Source organism: Talpa occidentalis, unplaced genomic scaffold (assembly GCF_014898055.3).
Source record: "Talpa occidentalis isolate TD23 unplaced genomic scaffold, MPIMG_talOcc4v2.1 talOcc4.7, whole genome shotgun sequence".
NCBI lineage: Eukaryota > Metazoa > Chordata > Mammalia > Eulipotyphla > Talpidae > Talpa > Talpa occidentalis.
Genome location: NW_023605083.1, coordinates 28278588 through 28301041, shown reverse-complemented (window position 1 = coordinate 28301041; position 22454 = coordinate 28278588). Strand labels below are relative to the sequence as shown.

Genomic DNA, 22454 nt, shown 5'->3' with positions numbered 1-22454 from the left:
GTCGAATCTGAGTAAGTGACTCAAAGAAGCAGGGAGTTAATTAGGAATTAATCCCATTGCTGGCAGCAGAAGCAGAGGCACCCATTATTTAGGTTGAGAATAACCAAAAAGGGTGATGGTGTCTACTGACTCTGTGTGATAGAAATGAATGCTTACAACCACTCTGGGAAATTCTCATTCTGAACAGCAAACATCATTTAAGGAAAAACACTCACATTGAACTGAAATGAATATCCCTGCCATTTCTTCTTTCTTCCTTTTAAATAAAATCACACTCACCAAATACAATGTTCCTTCCACCATTGATGAATATCATGCCTAATTTTTTGAAACCAACTTCTAAAAAGCTAATGAACAAGAGATGGAAAGATGAGCTATCTGAATCTGCTTTTACTCCTGTTCCAAGTCAGCACTTGATAAGTTCACTAGCATTTTAGAAGCACTTCCTTCCTCTCAACAAGAACACAGAGGTGTGAACCCAGAGATTCTACCACAGTTTCTGCTTTACAATCAAATAGCGATGGGGCCTTGAGTAAGTCATTAAAAACCCTTTGCATCTTAACCCCCACCCCCATTAGTATCTGCTCCATAAATATTTACAAAATTGATAATTAATTAATGAGGAATTAGAGTCTTTGATTATCTCTGAGCTTTGATTTCCTTCTCTATACAATTAAGAAAATACCACTCAAATGACCTTGCATGATTGCTAGAAGGAAAGGGATAGTTGTTAATGCATGCGAAAGTACTTTGAAGCATTATATACATGTAAGCATGAAAGACAATGTAATATCATAGTTAAAGACACGGGCTTTGTAGCCAGACAGACCAGACATGAGTTAAAACCCAGCTTTGGTGCTTAGTGGAAATGAACTTTTTGAAAACATACTTTTCTGGTAAACATACTTTACCTTTTTGATGGATATAATTGCAGTGTTTATCTCAAAGAATGAGAATTAAATGAAATAAGATACAAAAAGCCCATAGCTTAGTGCCACACTCATAGTATGTGCTCATTAACATTAGAAGAAAAAAACAGTACTGTAATGATATTAATTAAACAGTGACAGGACTTGGTTCTCTCTGCATTTTAATTGAAATATTCAAGCTGCAGGGTGAATAAAGGATAGAAACAGACAAGACTAGAGGCAGAACAATTAGTTAGGATACTTATATTAGCAATTGGGACTGAGTCAGTGACCTCTCTCTCATGCCCCAGTTTCAAATATTCACCTGTAATCTGACATTTGCTCTTCCTTCCATCTTCCTGGCTTCAATGAATGACCTCATCAATCCCCAGTAGCCTATGCCAGAAGTCTGGAAATCAACCTTAATTCTTCTCTACCTTTATAATTATTTGATCATCAAGTAAATGTCTCTTTCTCTCTCTTAACATGTCTAAAATCTGAACCCTTCCCTCCCTCCACATCACTACCACAAAAGATCAGGCCCTTTCTATGTCTTGCCTTAATTGGTTTAATAGGCTTCTGACTGCAGTCTCAGTTGCCTACCAATTGGTTTTCTGCTTTCTAAACACAAATCAGATCATTGCTTGGAAGCCTTTCATTTTTGCCTCCATATTAAATTCTGAACTCCTTAACATAGCTTCAGGCCCTGCTTGCCTTGACCCCACGTCTGTCCAACTTTAGTTGTCACCATTGCAAACTTGTATTCTATGAAGCAGGCATGCCCTCATAAATCTTGCTCCTCCCATCCTTTGTTGTTTTTTTTTTAAAGATTTATTTATGCATACAAGAGCTGGAGTACAGGCCAGAGGCATGTGGGGTGGTGGTGAGAGGATTCACCAGAGATAGAGTGGGGAACAGAACAGGCAGATTGACCAAAGTACACTGCTGAGGGGAATAGCAGGCGAGTCAGGAGAGGTGCTGTGCCATGTAGGTTGCTCCCTGGCTGGCCGGGAATCGAACTCATGCTGCAGTGGCTGCAGATAGCTTCATTTTTCATTTTTGCACAATGTATGCATTTTCATCTTGGTACCTCTTCACATTTTTTTTATTGTTATCCTTTTCCTCCTTGTCATTATAGGGCAATTTTTTTAAACTTTTTTTTTCTTTTGGAAAAATGTTCAACAAGTATGAGGTATTTTAGCAGGTGACATGCCACCACACAAGTACCTGAGTAGAATAGAAAGTAAATGCCTTGCACTGTACTTCAAGAAGAAAAAGAAAAAACCCTCTTAGTATTCATATGCAGTCCTGCTCCTCCACAAGAGTGCCAAAGGTTTTACAAATGCTAAATGCCCCAGTGAAAGGAATAAATTGAAATAGTTTAAACTGTGGCCTAAGCTTGCTACTATCACTGTGAAGTAATCACCCTACACACATATGGATAAATGCTCAATGCCAACAATGAAAACTTAACTACCTTAACTACTTTTTGGCCTCCTTTAACATGTCCATTTATGCAAATACAGATGCCTTTCTCCTAGAGCTATAGAATTTTAGAGTAGGAAAGGATTTCACAGATCATTGGGTTCAATCCCCTCATTTTCCAGGTGGAAGCAACTGGAGCCCAGACAGGGTTATTAGGCAGCATAGTCACACAGCAGGCTCAGCGTAGGTTCAGAAGTAGAAGCCGTGTCTCTGATTTTCCTTTGCTGTTCCCTGTCTGAAAACCCACATTATGTTAAAAAAATACCTACTGGCTCAAAACACTACTAATTTCTTTCTTCGTGGTCATGTGGATCATATAAGTGTTCAGATGAATTCTGGAGACAAGACATATTAGTTTCACCAACATATGGTAATCACTACCAGTAGGAGACAATGAATTTTGGTAAAATCAACAAGATATAGTAGTTATGGCTGACTTTGTGAGAGATCTATCTTGAGCACTTCTCCATCCTCCAGTAATGGTCAGTGCTCCTGGGCTTCCCTCAGACTGACCCAGGCTCCCTTAATACACTTCTTACTCAGCAAATACTCTGTGCCAGAACTGGCTTTTCTGTGTCAAAAAAACCCCAAAAAACCAACTTCTGTGCACCATTATCCCAGGACAATGCACAGTTAAATATGCATATTTACATAAGGGTTTCTAAGAAATAAGATCTTAAAACTATATTTATACTATATCTCACTTTCAAAATTGTATCTTCTTGAGCCAAAATTTTCTTGCTTGCTTTTTTGTTCTGCTGTTTTGGGTTTCTGGTTGTTCATTTGTTTAATGGTTACAGACACAACTTCACGTCTTAGAATGAACCAGCTATAGCATTTCGTTCTTAAGAAAAATCATAAAATGACTTATTAGATAATCAGGTATCCAGGGTCTTTCTGATAATTAGTTTTCCATGCTTCATAAAGAATACATCCAAATTAAGTGAAAGTTCCTTGAGGATTCTTGAGAGCAAGGTAGGAGGGCAAAGCAAGACTCAAATTTAATTTACTAATTATATTCATGTTCCCATCCACTTTTCCTATCTATGTTCCTTAAAGGAAATGTGTCTCATTACTTCTGTATACTTTTAGTGTCTCTATCTATGTAGTAAAAGTTGTGTATTGTAGAGCCCTCCTACATATGCTGTTACATTCATTTGAGACCGTACAAATGCTGTTGTCATCTAAGAGGTCTCTGAGCCTCCTTGACATTTGCTGCTTCTGTCACTGCCCAGCCAATTCCAGTTTCTTAGAAACTCACTGATGCAAATGTGAACTCTCAAGAAAGAACTACAAACCATGATTAAATGAGCTCAATCTAGCTTCAATAGATATAAATCTTATTTTTTAAGTTTAAATCATTAATATCAACCTATCTCCTATAATTTTTTAAAATGTATTTCAGTCTCTGACATAAAGGGAAGGAATTGCCCATAGATATATTTTCTCTAGTTAAAATCAGGAGTGCTAAGTCCAATTGGTATCAAATAGTCCAGTCATTCTGATTTTTAATATGTTCCAGAAATGTGTCCTGCCAGATTAAGGAGGAAGGCATTGTATTCTTAATATCCCTCCAAAATAAAGAAGGTATGCTATCAGTTGAATTGTGAGGAAAAACCAGAATGTCAAATGTAATTACAACACAATAGGTGTTATCTGAAAATTTAGAGAAATGCATTTGAACGTCTTCTTAATAATAAAGCAACACCTATATTATTATTTTTAAGAGGTAACCTAAAGTTTAAATTTACATTATGATTACAGTTTTTCTTTCATAAGCTGAAGCACATTATTTTGGTCCATTGAGCAAACTCATTCTTATTCATTGCCTTTTAAAGTTGACATTTAACTTCCAAAGCCACACAGTTGACAAGAAGCAAAAGAATATTTAATATCTAAGAAAGCAGATTCTAAAAGGCCACAGTATTCTATTGTATGAAGAGCCCTATAATTAGTGTATATTGACAGAAAGAAAGAACTACAAATGGAATTTATGAAAGACAATTGAAGGTACCCATGTATCTATTTCTTTGCTAATTGTCATGAATCAAATAAAAAAAGGCAAGTAATTCTAGCAAATCAAACTTAGTAAATGCTTATTTTCTAGGAGACTGTGTTTTTTAATGTATTTACCAGAGTAGAATCAAGAACAACTCATTTCTAAACTCTAGAAGCCCTAAATCAATAAAACAGAAATTAGTCAAATCCATTTCACATTATAATTTGCTATTCAACATAATAATTAATTCATTCATTCCAAAAATAACTATTGTGCATCTGCTGTAGGTCAAGCTCTCTTAAGTTAAGCACTGGATAGAGAAAGAACTGCAACAGTATTGACTTTCAGAGCATTGCATTTAACAGGAAAAACAAACATAAATGTAATAATTTGCAAATGTAATAATTTGCAACCAAGATGAAAAGTATTTAGATAAAAGAATACAGCGCTACAGATATATTCAAGGAACCTGCAAAGTCATGGGTATGGTGGTGCAGTAGGAAAGAAATGTCCTCTGGAGGAGGTGACATTTCAGATGAGCCTTGATGACTTCAGAGTTAAAACTGAAAACATACTTTGCATTTTGCTTCCTCAAAAAAACTCCACTGAAACTACATTAAAGAGATTTTAAAAAAAATAATAAATCCACAACAACAAGGAAAACAGGAAAATGGGCCAAAAAAACCCACAAATATTGGAAGCTCAAGAGAAGATGGACAAGTGATCTCTGACGTAGCAGAAAGCTGAGTAAATCCTAAATTAGCATGGAGGACTGGGAAAGAGCAGGAAGCTAGAAAATTGTTCACTGGAAAGGGTAAAAGAGAAAGTCCCTAATCAAAACACGTTCATTGACTAAACACAAAGAAGGATTAATATTGATGTTCCAGCCAATTGCCTTGCTTGCTCCAAAACATAAGTGCCCGCCCTTCACTCTACAGATGGGAGATTAGAGGAGTCTCCTCTGAGGAATCTGACCAGCCCACAATGAAAACTAAAATACTGACATGAGGGCTTCTGGGGCAAAAAAATAAAAGAATCCCTTAAATTACTCCAGTAAAATTCTACATCAGCAAGCCTTACAGATTCTGAGTCTCATCTCTTAATCATGAGCAGAAAATAAAAGGTTGATTACCAAACATTTGAGAAAAACTGCTAGCAAAAAGGTAGATATCATACAAACATAGAGTAGGGTGGGAAACATATTGGAGAAAAGAGAGAATATGTAGGAAAAATACATTTTAAAAAAGCAAATTATTATCAATATCCCCAGATAGATAAATGAAAATATTGCCGTTATGGATTCAGAAAACAAAACAAGAATTCAACAGTGGGGTTTATGAAACAGAGAGAAAAGAGGAAAGACAAAAATAAAATAGAAAAAAGATAAGAAAATTAAAGGACTAGGCCAAGCAAGCAATCCAACATCAACAAAGAGGATTTTGGGGCCTCCCTGGTGGCGCAGGGGTTAAAGCCTCAGTGCTATCAAGCTATTGCCAGCCACTGTGGCAAGATTTCTTTTTTTTTTTAATAAATTTTATTTTTATATTCCCCATACAATTGCAGCCCCCTTATTTTGACCCCAATCCCTCCCCTCCCCGCCCCCTACCCCCCATAGAGTGTCTCTGGTTCATAGTTGTTTGTTGATTTTGATTTTCACTTTCTTATAGTTATTCATTTTCCTGGTCCCTTATTTAAGTTTTCTAGATTCCTGCTATGAGTGAGACCATCCAGTATTTTTCTTTATCTTTCTGGCTTATTTTGCTGAGCATGATCCCTTCCAGCACCATCCATGTTGCTGCAAATTGCATGTGTTTATCTTTTTTGAATGTTGAGTAATATTCCATGGTGTATATGTACCACATCTTCTTGATCCAGTCATTTATTTGTGGGCATTTGGGTTGTTTCCATGGATTGGAAGAATAAACATTATTAAATGTGGCAAGATTTCAATCCTCAGGCAGGGAACTATTCCACATGGTGAAGCAGACCTCTCCTGTCTTGTCCACTAAGCAGACCTCTCCTGTCTCACCCATTGTTCCCCTCAGCAGTGTATTTCAGTAGATCTGCCTGTTCTGCTCCCTACTCTGTCTCTGCAAATCCTCTCATCCCCTGCACCTCTGGCTTACACCCCCGTTCTTCTATGCATAAATAAATAAATAAATAAATCTTTTTTTAAAAGAAGAGGATTTCAAAAAGGAGAGAACAGAGAAAATGGAAGGCATAAAACATGAATGAAATAAATCAAGACTATTTCCCTGAACTGATATGAGTTTCTAGACTAATAGGGTTCACCAAGTATCTGACTTGGCTGACTTACACAGCACTTATCACATATGTAATAATTACAGTTATAATTATTTTACATATATTAACTTGTTTAATCATTGCAACAACATAATAGTTATTAATAGTTATTATCTCCACTTTACAAATAAAGAAACTGAGGTACAAAATGGCTAAGCAACTTGCCCAAGACAACACAGTGAATAAGTGGCAGGGCCAGTATTTGAGGGCAGATGACATAGCCCCATAGCACACTATACGATACTACCCCCAGGAAGGAGGACCACTGTGAAATTTCGGAATGCACAATAGATATTTCTATTTGGTTTTATGAAGCCAGAGTATGTACTATTCTGATTGTATATACAGAGCCCTGTCCCTGATCAAGAACCTGAAGGGAACTCCATGCAGACTTCTGTTCTCATCTCTACACACAACTTCCTTCTTTCCAGTATCCTGAATTCCTCTTCCCTCCTCCTGCTCAACCAGAAAACTACTGTACACTTGGGATAACATCCTTGTGCTGGGTAAGTCAGGGAGAAGGTGATTACCTCCTTCCTCCCCACCCCCACTATCTAAAGGAACATAGTGCTACAGTGGTTGTTATCCAACACTTGACAATAGTTGCCTTATTTTGCCTACTACAATAGTTATTTGTGGCAGGATAGTAAGTCTAAAACCAGTTGGTGTATGCTGAATATATCAGTATTTGACATTTCCACTTAAATAATTCTAGGATCAAAATCCTTCAACATTTTAATGTTATATTCTTGCACATCCAGTGTTGTTGTTGAACAGTTAATGCCAATCTGATTTTTATTACCTTGCCTTATGTTTGCAATTATTTCACTTCCCTGGGTAATAAAACTTTAAATTTCTGCTTCATTGGTTTTAAATTCCTGTTCCATTTGTTCCATCAGGTCTGCTTCCTCTGGTATAGGTTGCCTATATATTGTCATTCCTTGTGATGCTTTTATTCCTTAATGGGCCACGATTCTTTAAAAACTAGAACTTTATATTATCCTTGAAACTATAAGTAGCCTCTGATCTGATGACTATATACATTACCCACTGAAAAGGGAGGCTCAGCTCCTGTCTTTTTTGTGAAGGTGATATATCTCTTAAGGTACATTGCAACCTTCTTGGGATTAGGACACTAAATAGCACTTTAACACCAGGGGGATAATTCAAACAGCAAAATCACCAGCAAAAATTACAAAAACTGGCACACTTGCTTACAGTATGAGAACTGAATCGTGAAATTAGAGCCTTGCCTTGTCCAGCCTTAGATAGGGACATGTACATTGGCTAGCTCAAAGTTTTCACTGTTCTAATCATGTCTGTGTATGACTATAACAGCACTCCAGTATTGATTTTGAAATTACAAATAAAATTTAGAAAGCAGAATTTACAAATATGGAGCCTATGAATAATGAGGATTGACTATATTATTATAAATATTAATATTACTGTTAATGCTTGTATATTAATTGAAAAAGAAATCTTGGGGCCTCCCTGGTGGCACAAGGGTTAAGATGCAACCTATGAGGTTGTCCGCAGCCTCTGCAGCACGAGTTTGATTCCCTGCCCTCCAGGGAGCAACCCACATGGCGCAGCAGACCTCTCCTGACTTGCCCACTGCTCCCCTCAGCAGTGTACTTTAGTCAGTCTGCCTGTTTTGTTCCCCACCTCTGTCTCTGGTGAATCCTCTCACCCCCCCCCTCAACCCCGCCACCTCTGGCCTGTACCCCAGCTTTTATATGCATAAATAAATAATTTTTTTATAAAAAGAACTCTTGTTAAAGGAAAGAAATCACTAAAGAGATGACATGGAAAGGGCATCTTTTTGATCTTGGGACACCCCTCACTCTTTCAAGCCTGCAAACAAACCTCCTGAATCATTAAGAAAGATTCTGCATAACCTGTAGCATTTTCAGGACTAACATTTTGTCATGATCTGGTGGGTGTCTAGCAAAGATTGCTCCAAAGCCTGTTGCAGGCAATCCGGTGTCCCTGGAAACAAGATATAAAAATTTTTAGAAAATACGTCAGACTGACACTTATAAACTTTTAAGGCCATAAAAAATTAATTTGGGGCTGAATTTTTGTGGGTATTTTTAAATGCAAAATAAATGATCTAACAAATAAAAATTGAAATTTCAGTCTTTTGCCATTACTTTGATTGTATTTTCTAATAAACACAGTAAAAGACAAACTATATGTTACAAACTTCCATGGAAGACATTGTGCCAGGTCGCAGGGCTACAGCTACAACTAAGAACAAGTTTCTGCCCTCAAGGAACTCTCTTTCCTGAGGGAAACTCATGCATATAAATAGTGAATGTAAGCCCAACTGCTATATAACACATAAAATGCTCAGATGGCAAGGATACAAGAGCAATTAATTTTCATTACTGATGACTAATCCTTATATATGTCAGGCAATATTTCTATGCATATGTCATTTATTATTTCTTATAAGTTTCAGAACAGTCCTTTGAAAGTGGACACTTTTGTAATTCACATTTTACAGGCAAAGAAATAGGATTACAGACACCAAGCAGCCTTCCCAAATAAATTGTCGAAATGGAGTTCAGATCTAGACAGTCAGAACTCTGATCCAAAAAAAAAAAAAAGTGTAAAGGGGAAATGACATTTTAGCTGGCCCCCAAAAAAGTAGTAGTGACTGGCAAACAACTGAAGGGAAGGGAATACCAAACGGAGGTTAAAGCACAAGCAAAAACATGGAAGCTTGAGAGGTGCTCCTGTGCTTGATGTCTTCCTGTACCATCTAGCTAGGACCACTCTACCCTTCACCACTTATATAAGTCCTTTCCTGCATATGCTTGTTCTATAAGTTAAGGAAAATAATAGTAAAAATACCTTTCAATAATCCCAGAGCTCATTGTTTCCTCATTCAGTAAAGCCTTACTCTTTATTTCAGCCAATTCTTTGTTTAAATAAACTTGTGACATCTGTTCATGTGTCTCTGATATCCAAATCTGGAAAAATAGAAACCATGTATAAGAAGAAAAAAGTTGATAGCCAAAGATGGTCAGTGCCTAAAATAAATTTTGGTTGAAGTACAGTCTAATTTTAATAGTTGACTCCACTGACAAAAAATAAGCAATATCTTCTAGTAGTCAGCTACTTCATCAGAAATATGTTAAAATGATAGTTCCTTACTATGTATTGTTGAATAATAAAAATCAATTTGTTTCTACGAAGTGGAAGGTGCTGCTTTCAACTAAATACTGTCTGCCCTCTATTTCTTTCTCAAGGTTAGGAAGTTTTAACTACTCCAAGAAAAACATTGTTTGTAGCAATCATTTTGTAAATCACATAGGACTTCAGATACCATCATCGTTATCCATTCTCTATAACAGAGTTTAATTCAATAAATTATCAAGTAATTACTACTATGAGTAAATCCTTCAAATAATAAGATATACTTGACCACATTTCAGAAGTATAATGGGGATTTTAGGAACAAAAATGGATAGCAAAAAATAACTATTTTTTCCATATAAAACTCTGGAAGATCATGAATTTCGAGATTCACAGCAGAGAACTAGAACTCACCACCACTAAGAGAACCCATACTTTCCCCAATCAATGAAATCTTAGTTAATACTAATCCCCTGAATTTTCTACTTAAAAAGAGAGGGAATTCTTTAGGAATTTGGGACATCCAGCTTCAAGGGTGCCAAAGCTCTAATTAATTATATGACTTCGGTTCACTTCAGGTTAGTACAATACGGTTTTGCCATCACTAGGAATTAACCCTTGAAAATTATGGCTGTGTTTTCATGTTTAGGCAAAATCAGTAGTGCTATATACAGATTATCTAAGGGAGCCCAGAGAAATAGAGAAGCCCCCTCCGCACAAATATACCAATCACTATTTTGAACAACTGAGACTCATGGGGTGCAACCAGAAAAATAATTTTATTCTATTTTTTTCCATTGCCTTTTCAAGTCAGCTTTTATGGAGTGGTTCTTTCACTATCTCTAGAAGAAATAAATCTTGCCCAAGTAAGTACCACACTTGTTTCTGATCATTATGAGATAACAAAATCACTTATTGTCACAAAAATGGCCTCAGTTAAGTAATTGATATTAGTAGAATAATCACAAGAGGATCATTTAGTTATCTAGTTGCCTGAGAGAAGAGAGGAGCAAAGTACAGAAATGGAAAATAGGTTAAACCTCTCGCCACACACACTTCCCTCTGCAGACTTCCTTGCCTGAAGGAAAGAAAAAGTTTTAACCTCAAATGAAATTCATCATTTGGGGAAGATGTTTTAATTATTGAAATGTGCTCTATAGATTTTTTTTATTATCTATGAGTGACCACAAAAATTATGGGAACTGCCAAGATTTTATCTAGGAATAGAGAAAGAAGTAACTCCACAAAGTAGGGTAAACAGACAGTGGAGAAAAAGAATATAGTGTGTGTGTGTGTGTTTGTGTGTGTGTGTGTGTGTGTGATTGTAACTTTGTTAAAATCCTATTTACAAGTTCTTTGTTCACCATAAGTGTTATACCTGATTAAATAAACTAATATACATGAGAAATTAAAATTCAGCTTCTGTAAAAGTTCAATTAGGGCATGATTATGATATAGCAAGAGTTGCGTGGGATAGTGATGGGATCAAAATAATGACTGCCTACTTTTATTCCTGTTCCAAATCCTTAGAAATGACTGGAAAGATATTCACTAGAATAAATAAACCCACAGCTGCAGAAAACAAGGAAAGCATATTCAGTATGCCAAACTTTACACAAAATTCCTGAAACAGGCAGATGTAATTGTACTGATATATAAGGCAATCCAAAGTAGATCCAGAGCCATACTATTAATAGAACAATGGCATCAACTCTAAACTCAGAAATTATGGAGGCAGAAAGCAAGAGGATACCCTACTCAATAGTCCACTATCCCTAAACATCTTTGTAGTAGTGGTTCTCCTAAAAAAACAACCAAACGAAAACACTTAAATACATTCCATTTACAAAAATTTCATCCATATGCATTTCAAATACTTAGATCTGAATGCAAGAAGCCTCTACAAGATTACAGTGGTGAAAATATCATTCTAAGTCAATCAAAGGAAAAAAAAAACCCTAAACCAATTAAATAAATGATAATTGAATTTCTCAGATCCAGGATAATTATATCCCTTTATATGTTTTTTACTGTCAGTAATTTTTAAATATCTTACTGTCATTGTCTGAAACAGCCTATATTTGAGGCCATTGAATTATCTTTTGTCTATTTATAAAAGATAAAAGAATGGTAGTATACTTTTGTACTATTTGTTTACTTGCCATTTTAAAATCCAAAATGACTGTGATGTCCTTTAGTTCCAAAAATCCCTTGGCATTGTTCCATTAGCTGCATAAGAAACATCTGCTTAATAAAAGTACTCAGGTTTTCTTTGTTCCTCACATAGAAGGGGAGTTTTCACCTTCTATGACACAGCATCCAATCCTCTCTATAACTTAATCCTTCTGAGTTTAATGGGATTCAATATGCACCACTTTCTCAGAAGCAGTCTTAAGTGATTGTGGAAGGGTTTATGGTAATGTTATAAGGATCCCTGGGTGAAGAACTTTATAAATGAAGACACAATGGTTAAAAGTATGCCTGAAATTTTCAGCTTGCTTAAACTCACTCTGCTTCAGTTAAGTATCACCTGAATAAAGTCAAAATAAAATACCAAAAAAACACAGTAGTTTAAAATGCTGTTTTCCATTGTTTAGATTAATAAGATAATCTAACAAACTCCAGTGGCTTGAATTAGTTTCCTTGTGAATCTACACCTATACCCCCTCTGGCACTACTCATTTCCTGAAGCTGGAGAAGATCATCCAGATTCTGCCAAGAGATGGTCACCTTAAATTCCTTTCACTTGGGAGTTTCACTTTGATGATCTCCACAATGAAGCCAGCTCTGACCCTTTCCCCTAACCCATTTCAGTTCAGTGCCCTTCACAGCACCCTGATCTTCTGCCTGTGGGTATGCAAACTGGTCCAACCACTACGGAAAAGCTGTGCGGAGGTTCCTCAAATTACTAAACATGGATCTACCATATGACCCAGTGATTCCACTACTATAAATCTACCCAAAGGACACAAAAACATTAATTCAAAAGGAAACCCGAACTCCCATGTTTATTGCAGCACTATTCACAATAGCTAAGATATGGAAACAACCTAAATGCCCAAAAACAAATGAATGGATCAAAAAGATGTGGTATATTTACACAATGGAATACTGCAGCAATCAAAAAATAAACCTATGCCATTCACAGCAACATAAATGGAGCTAGAAGGGATTATGCTCAGTAAAGTAAGTCAGAGGGGAAAATAAAAATATTGGATGGCTTCATTTATAGGAGGAATATAGGGAAACCAAACAAGGAGTCCAAAAAAAAAAAGAGAGAGAGAGAAAACTTGCAGGCAAACTATAGAGCTGAGGCATGGGGGGGGGGGTGGAAGGGAGAGGGAGAAAGGTCAAAACTGGAGGGAAAAGCACAACGGACTATGGTGATGGATCACAGGTGATGTAGGGATAGGAGATTTATGTGAACTACACCTGAGGGGAGAAATCAAATATTGTACAGAAATGAATGACAATGTAAGAAAATAAAGTTTAATAAATTGGGGGGAAAAAGTACCATTTTAAATCCTTTTACAACTAAGTGATGTTCACATTAGCCTCAGCAGCAGCATTAAGGAAAAGGACACCTTCACTCAAACAGAAATGCAGTTGAACACAAAAAGCTACCACTCAGCAGCAATCTTGCAAACATACAAAAATATGAAAGAAGGAATTTAGGAGAGAAATATGGGATTAGGACTACAAAGCACAAGTGTGGACATAATTTTGGAAACAGTAAAGAGGCTATAGCTAAGATGTAAGAAAGGAATGTCCCCACATATATTCAGTGAGATGTACACAATACCCACAATAGAATAAAAATATAATTAGGTTGATTTTCTGGAAGAAGGATGCAGTGTCAGGAGGTAAAACGGCAACTGGCCTGGGAGAGGAATCTGCAGTTTGGGTTAAGACAGTTTGGAAAAATATTTAACTAGACTTTTGGAACCAGAGGAAAAAACTGGATTTTAATTTTTAATACATGTTCTAACTAACTTTGAACAAGAGATTAAATTCACTTGGTCTGAATTTCTTCATTTATACAATCAGGTTCCGTATGGTACCTACTTGAAGAACTGTTCAGAGGATGAAGTAAGGCACTGCCCATGCAACTGCCTTATGGAACAGTTCTATTGCATCAATAGGATGTAATCATGTAGCAAGCCACCCACCTGGATGACTAGTTCTTTCTTTTTGCTTAATGGAAATTTCAGGCAAGACCCAGAGCTTTGCATGCCCCTTAATCTCAAGAAGGACGTCATTCTAGTTATGAAATTCTTCAGTCCAGTGAAATAATGAAAATTTCCAGGTATATTATAGTGAAGTTTCTTACCTTCCCAATTCAGTGCAGCTTTAGGTTTGGGAGGCTGCAGTAGGTGTGCAAGGCCATGTTCCACTGCTGTTTACCTTTAGGGTATCTCTCTCCTACTCCCCACATCCCCCACAGGTCCCTCCCAGGTCTGACCGATGGGGACAGGTGGAATGAAAAAACATAGTATGTCACACAAAGTGATCCTCACTCTCTTGATCTGTGCTCATTTCTCCCCACCTGAGATAATAATACATATTTCACATGGTTATCATGAAGGTTGAAGGGGACATTGAGCAAGAACATCGTCCTCACAACAGTAATAATTTCTTAAACCCTTACTATGTGCCAGGTATGGAAGCAAGCACTTAACTTGTTTTCTCTCACTTGATTTCCGCAGTAACCTTAATGAAGTGTATACACATTATAGGTAAGGTCACTGAAGCACACAATGACTAAGCCATCTGGCCAAGTAAGTGACATAGTTAAAAGGGGGGCACTGACAAAGAGTTTCTCCTTTTCTTTTCTGTGTTTTCACTAGGATGAAGATTCTATACTTAAAGAGCTCATAACAAATACTTACTGGGGGTTCCTCAGTTCCAAGTCTACAATATGTTGAACTGCACAGATTTTTTACCTTCTCAGGACCTTCTATGTCATAATCTTTGGGATAAGCTTCTCTGTCATGATGCCTTAAGGAAAAAAAAAATTAGAATCTCTTAAGGGATAGTTATTTATCACACACACTGCAATTATATTTCTAAGAAAATATCCAATGAGAAATGACTATATTTGTGACATATTTTAATTATAAATGTACTGGATTGAGGGTATCTAAAGTGTATTCCATCTTTTTTTCAAGTAATGCTTAGGCAACATCCTAAAAGCAAATTAGCACATGTTATAAAACTAATAATAGGGCCTCCTGTGGTGGCACAAGCGGTTGAGCGAGGCGCTGTGAAGCTGTCCGCAGCCTCTGCAGCGCAGTTTCAATCCCAGCCAGCCGACGAGGGTCCCATATGGCAAGCAGACCTCTCCTGTCTCACTCGCTGCTCCTCTCAGCAGTGTATTTCATCAGTCTGCCTGTTCTGTTCCCCGCTTTGTCTATGGTGAATCCTCTTACCCTCCCGCACATCTGGCCTGTACCCTGGTTCTTGTATAAAATAAATAAATAAATCTTTTTTTTTAAAAAGTGTACTCATTAAAAAAAAAAAACACAACACAACAATGCTTACCCAACACAGCAATTAATCAGACTCCAAAGATGTTATCTAATTTAATAATGTAGTTACTGAAAATAAATTCTAAATAAGACAAGGTAATATCTTAGAAATGCAACTTGTCACTTAAGAAATTTTTCTATCATGAATTGTAATTACAAGTTTTTTTCAAAATGAGAGAGAAGTATTTGCTCATATGAATTTATAACAAATGCCTCTTGCTTCTAAAGAGGGTCTAGAAGTTAACAGTAGACATACTCTAGAAAAGAAAAACAGTTCTTAAAATATATAGAGAGAAGGGGAAAATATTTCAATTATCTTGACTAAAAGGGTCATTAGACATAATAATAGAAGAGGGGTTGAGAAATAAGGAAGGAATAAAATGAAGTGTTTTCATAAAACTTTCTTGTAAAGATAAAGGAAGCTGAATTTGAGAACTCCCAAATGGGACCATATTATTAAAGGATACAGTTTAGGATTATGTAAAATACACTGAGGTAACCAAGAATTCATCCATCCATCCATCCATTGAGCAAATATCTTTAATTACTCCATGCGAAGTATTTTGCTAGGTACAGGGTATATGATGGGAGCAAACCTGATGTAGTCCCTGCTTTCAGTTGTTTACAATATGAAGATGTGCAAGTTGAACAAGAAAACCTCCAGTTTGGTTAGTGTGAGCACAAGAGTGGGTAAGCAAGATACCATCCACTAACCTGGATGGAGTCTACAGTTTTGCTCTCCTTGCTACCCACACTTAGTTACAACTTGCCATGACTTTTCATTGCAATAAAAATTCTTTATGAGGAAAAAATAAAGTAAAATTTACAATGTCTCTGGAACAATAACTTTCAAGTTTTTAAAACATAACCTCAAGCAAAAAAAAGTTACATCTTAGTCCAGAAAAATGCATGTGTTTCCATGTATAAAATTGGAACCAAAATTTTATAAAACACTATTTATCCTTGCATATTTTCCATTATCTGATATTTTTTTTCTTCAATGCTGCTATCAACCTGCTAAATTGAGTTCACAATGCATTAATGTGTCAGGGTCACAGTTGGAAAATTATCAATCCTAGACCAGTGTTTATCTGGTAGGGTGAGAGGGTCAATTTACCTGCACTCATAAGGTCTGGAGACATTTTAATGGTTGCATCTGGGTTCTAATAGGTAGAGGACAGTCATGCTACTAAACATCCTACGATTATGGGGTGACAGTCCCCTCAAAACAAAAACAAAATATCTGGCTTAAAAAGTTGTAAGTGCTGGGCCTCCCCAGTGGCGCAGCGGTTGAGCGCTGGGTTGCGAAGCTGCCCGCAGCCTCTGCAGCGCCGGTTCGATTCCTGGCTGCTCCCCGGCCACCGGAGGAGGGTCCCACATGGCGCGCAGACCTCTCCTGCCGCCCGCTGCTCCCCTCAGCAGTGTACTTCAGTCCTTCTGCCTGCTCTGCTCCCTGCTCTGGCTCTGGTGAATTCTCTCACCCTCCCGCGCTTCTGACTGTACCCAGTGCTTGTATAAATCAATCAATCAATCTTGTAGAAACAAATAAATAAATAAATAAATCTTTAAAAAAAAAAAAAAAAAAAAAGTTGTAAGTGCTAAGGTTGAGAAAACTCTAAAGAATAGTTGTGTATCAGACTGTTAGATCAGTGGTTTCTAAACCTAAGCATTTCATAGCACAACAGAACATTCCTCCCACCAAATTTGTAAGACCAAAATAAAATTGCCAAATTTTTACCTTGACAGGAACATTAAAAATACCGTAGTTATCTGTCACTCTTAAGATGACTTCTAACACCAGAGGAGTAAAAACAGCCTCAGAGTCCTTTAAATCAAATAAATCTAGCTACCTGAAAAATCTTGCTACATTGTTTTTCCAGTTTGTACATCACCTTTAGTAGACCAAACTGGTCTACAAACTGGTTTTCACATATATTTCCCCATTCATGAATGAGACAGCAGCTAATCAGCAGTCATTTCAAGGTCAGAGCAGCTTGAATACAGGTATTCTGTGCTACTGACTGAAAGAAGAGCTGTGTCTTTGATGACAGGCATGTAGGTCGAGGTTGACATCTTTGTTGGGAGGAGGAGCCACAGGGTTTCCTGCCAGCAGAACTGCAAGCAACCTAGTTTGTGCTCAAGACTTTATTCTATTAAGAACAGAGCTGATTGCTATGGCTATTTCTTTATGTAAGACATCCTTAATTAAAAGAAATGAAACATGCTTTCTTTTTAGAGGAAAGAGTATAAATATGAAAAGAGAATTAGGAATGGGTTGAGGACCAACAAGATCAGATTTGTCAACTGAATAAAAAGGTCCTTGTAACCAAGATCCTGTTGTCAAAAATGTCACTTGGACTTTTTTAAAGAGCATTAGTGGTCAATAAAATCCAGTAGGGTAAAGACCAGTGTGAGTAGGTCCACTCTTTACGTATTTGGTAGGTACATGATTTTCTGCCACCTTCCCTACTATCAATTGAACCGTCTAGCTCCTGTCCTTCCTATCTCCTGAAGTCCCAAGTCATGTCTTGTTAGGAGGACCTTCTGGGTCTGTTGCTGGGGCCCTTTGGGAGCTTGAGTTTCCTCCTGTGAGAGTTGGATGATTCCATATCAATTCAGATTTGTAAGCCCCCTTAAGAAAACAAATGCAAATTCCTGAGTGACTTACAGGTTTTAAACAAACTCAAGTGCAGACCATACTCAGGGAGGGAACTGCAGCTCCCTTCAGAATATCCTAAGTCATAGCTAATGGCCCAGTTCCCAGTGGAGGAGAGGGTGCAGTTAGGCCATAGAATTCTCTTTGTAGGACCAAGTTACACTTTAAGGTTTCAAGTGGAATTTACAAAGAAATGATATCGTTTTTGTTTGTTTGCTTATAGAAAAAAAAGTTTATTAAGGAGAAAAGGAACACAAATAAAGTAGGACTCCAAGGCCAACGGAACCAGACCAGGGAGGGGCAAGGAAACCCATGAAATGATCTCTTTATTACAGCACTGCCTTTCACATTGTTTCATAATTATTCATCAATGAATCTGCCTTCATATTAGATCAAAAATTATTTTTTATTCATCTTTGTGATCTCAGTGCCTAGGATACTATAACACACTGGAAATGCTCCTTAAATCTTAAATCTTGAATGAGTGAATGTTTGATTGAATGAATGTTACATTTTGTTACTGTCACCTTAATATAAATGCTAAAAGCAAATGCTTTCAAATGTGTCCATAAAAAAGGAGTATCACAGTTCACTCTTCAGAAGCACACACAAAGAGGGGATGATTATATGCATATAGAGATGCTAGTCCTTTGCAACAAAAACTTGTCTCCAAAGGAATCATAAATCTACTTGTTGGATGGGAAGACTCTCCACATACATATGCATAACACTGATTGCAAAGGGGGTTTGAATTTAAGCGTATCTGACATGAAAACAATGAAAATCCAAGTTGAATTCCAGCTTCTGTTGACTTGACAAGAGACACATTTTCTTTGTGGACTTCAAAGATGTTAAGATCATTTAGTTAAGACTCTAGATGGCAGAATATATTAATTTTAATTTTAGAATTATTAATGTAGTTTACAGCTACTCTGTCAGCCATTATATTTTTCTGATGTAAATCTAATCCAAGTGAGAAGAGAAAGATACCTTTCCTATTTGGTTTTGTAATAATCTGCTATCTAGGATTTTAAAAGAAAATTACCCCTGAGAGTCAGCTATATTTCTTGACACATTAGAAGCATAAAACCAATAGAATCAAAGGCTACAAAGAAACATTTGACAATTCTCTTTAAAGATTTCATGGGTAAATGATTTATATGCCAAGGTAATGTTGCTTGGTGGCATATTCATCAAACTGACAAATGAAGACTTTTAGATGTATTTGCAGAGTCATAAAGAAATTCTACATCCTTGGAAGAAATGGTGACATTCCTGACTTATGAAGAGTTTGTTTTCAATGTGTCTCAGGCTATATGTGATTTGTGCTTCCATAATTATGAAACCACAGAATGTGAAGCCTAAATTTCACTCAAAAGAAAACCATATGATAAGAGAGATAAATTGAGTAATTTTATTCATAATATATATTGAGTGGCAATGTAAATAAAACCCATCATCATTTTTAATTTTCTTCATAGAAATTTTTCAAAAACAAGTGGCCCCATGGAGAATATTTGAGAGAAAACAAAAGAATACTGCAGTGGGAGTCTATGTCTATCTTAACTGTATAAATGTTAAATAAATGCTGTCTGTCTGATTAATGGTCAAACACATGACTTGGAAAAGTGCTGAAGGGGCAGCATGTATTAAATAGAGTGGTTATAATTCATCAGCCCACCTGAGACACTTTCAGAGGGAACTGAAGGGAGACTAGGAGTAATGAAAACAGGACTGTCCCAATCAAGTCAAGAGCAGCGCATTTCTGTTACCATTTCAACAATTGGAGATCCATTACCTTCAAATCCTAGAATACTTCTTTTTTAAAAAATTACATTTAATTATATTTAATTGAGATACTACTGGATACCCCTATCAGGTATTACCACTGTAGTGTACCCACCACCAAATCACCCATATTCCACCACCAGAGTCCATTCTTCTTTGTTTTTAATCCCTTCCCCAGTCCTTCCTCTCTCTGAGTGCTTCTGTTCTGTAGTCAGCTTTCAAGGGTTAGTTTTTTAAGCTTGTTTTTATCTGAGTCTTAGTTTAGTTACTCTATAGTCCACAAATTAGTGATTGGTATTTATTTTTCTCCTTCTAAGTTATTTCACTTAACATTATCCCTTCCAGATCCATCCATGCTGTCACAAATGGCATTAGTTTATCTTTTTTTGATCCATTGTGTATATATACCACATCATCTTTACTCATCTTTTTTTTGGGCACTTAGGTTGTTTCCATAATTTAGGTATAATAAATATTAGTGTGATGAACATTGGAGTGCAATTTTCCTTTCAAATTAGTGTTTTTTAATTTTCTAGATACCTAGGAGTAGAATTACTGGGCCATATGGCAGATGCACTTTAATGTTTTGTGACACATTCACACTGCTTTCCATTTGGGGCTAGTCCAGTTTGCATTCCCACCAGCAGTGTAGGAGTGTTCCCTTCTTTCCATATCCTCACCAGCACTTGTTATTTCTGGTCTTTTCAATATGGGCCATTCTCACAAGTATTAGATGGTATCTCATTTCATTGTGGTCTTGATTTGCATTTCCCTAACAATAAGTTACTGCGGCAGCCTCTGCCGCTGAACGCCAGTGAACTTACTGGAAAGAGGGAAGCTTTCACTCAGACACATCAGAGTGAGTAAGACCCCCTTCCCCTGTGCGCTGGACTGGACAGTCAATGACGGGTAAGATTGGGGGCAGACTAAAGAAGGCACTGGCCAGCCTCATGTCTGTGACTCCTGACGACCTAAGACAGGCGCAGTCCCCGAGGGGCTTCATCATGATAAACTTTGGCGTTCAGATCAAACAAGGCACACATGCCTATAAGCCTAATTTAGGCAACAAGCCCGCAGTAATTAACCCCTCCTTTGATGGAAACAAGGCTGCTAAGAACGTCACCTGCAAACAAGCCTGATGGAATTACCTACAAAGCAGTTTTACCATTAATCAAATAGCCATTGTTTCAGAATAAGTAGCAACCTAGCAACCTGTCTATAATCATACTACTTTTTCACTTACTTTGCTTTTTCCTTATATGTGTACAATCAGTTTCAGGAAATGCATGATAAAGAAAATAGTGTGTGGCAATGGTAGTTTTATAATAATCATAATACTTCTCACATGAGACAACACCATAAAAATCAAAATGCTTATGTAGAGAATATATTGCTCGTGATTACTAAAAGTAGGAGGTGCCAGTAGGTAAATATTAATGCTTTCTGATCATTGTGGTTTTGGGATACGAATCAAGAAAAGCTAGCTTAAAGAATGCTGTTCGGTGTAGGCAAAAACGATTGTGTAGATTCAGTACCTGGAGATTGTTTACTGTGCCATGTCATGGAACAGCGATCACATGCACATGAATAATGAAGTAGATGTCTTATGCCTTACAAAGTATTTTATGCTGAGAAAGAATTAAATTGTATGAAATCATCCATTGTTAAAATAGGTATAAAAGTGTATGATGATTTTGAGCAAATTACATTCAGATCTTCACTCTTGAAGTGTGTCTGTTTGTCATTTGTGTGTCTGTCTGTCATTTATGCGCCGATTCCTTGAGCATCCTCACAGTTTCTCAATCCTGAGACAGTCCTGCAAGTCTACCGCTGCGTTGGTCCGCGGCAAGTTACGGTGAACATTTTTTCATATGCTTGTTTGCAGTTTATATGTATTCTTTAAAGACATGTTTGTTTAGTTCTTTTAGTTTGGTTCTTTTAGTTTCTTTTAGATTGGGTTGTGTTGTTTCTGTAGAGTTTATGAGTTCTTTGTATATCTTTGACATCAGACTCTTGTCAGATGTATGGTGTGCAAATATTTTCTCCCATTCAGTAGGATGTTTTTCATTTCAGTTATGGCTTCTTTCACCATGCAGCAAGTTTTTTAGTTTGATTGTAGTCCAAGTTGTTTATGTTCTCTTTTGAAATTCCTAGGATACTTTTTAGTGTTTCTTTAATCCTACCTCCAGAAACAGATTATATCGACTGGCCAAAGACACTGGGTGATGGAACCATAGGACTAAAGAGAGATAGAGTTGTTTTTTTTTTTTTTTTTTTTATTTATTTATTTATACAAGCACTGGGTACAGTCAGAAGCGTGGGAGGGTGAGAGAACTCACCAGAGCCAGAGCGGGGAGCAGAGCAGGCAGAAGGACCGAAGTACACTGCTGAGGGGAGCAGCGGGCGGCAGGAGAGGTCTGCGCGCCATGTGGGACCCTCCTCTGGTGGCCGGGGAGCAGCCGGGGATCGAACCAGCGCCGCAGAGGCTGAGGGCAGCTTCGCAACCCAGCGATCAACCGCTGCGCCACCGGGGAGGCCCAAGAGAGATAGAGTTTTAAAAGTATATCATATGTTAGTAATCTCTGTAATCAAGCATCTCTGGCATGAGAAGCATGAAGACCAATTTGCCTCTTTCAAAA

The 22454-nt window shown here is 37.1% G+C and overlaps 1 protein-coding gene across 3 annotated transcripts in view; it reads right to left on the bottom strand.

The window, feature by feature from the left end:
- Positions 1-22454, bottom strand: part of CFAP95 (cilia and flagella associated protein 95) — a 62808-nt gene that overhangs the window by 25691 nt on the left and 14663 nt on the right. For 2 of the 3 annotated variants that reach the window (XM_054689143.1, XM_037494414.2), the window contains exons 2-4: positions 14733-14841; positions 9559-9677; positions 8620-8688 (exon numbers count right to left, since the gene is read on the bottom strand). In XM_054689143.1, the coding sequence (XP_054545118.1) occupies positions 8620-8688; positions 9559-9677; positions 14733-14841 (297 nt within the window). Of the gene's footprint in view, positions 1-8597; positions 8689-9558; positions 9678-14732; positions 14842-22454 lie in introns of all 3 variants that reach the window. The other variant, XM_037494415.2, reaches the window with a different exon arrangement.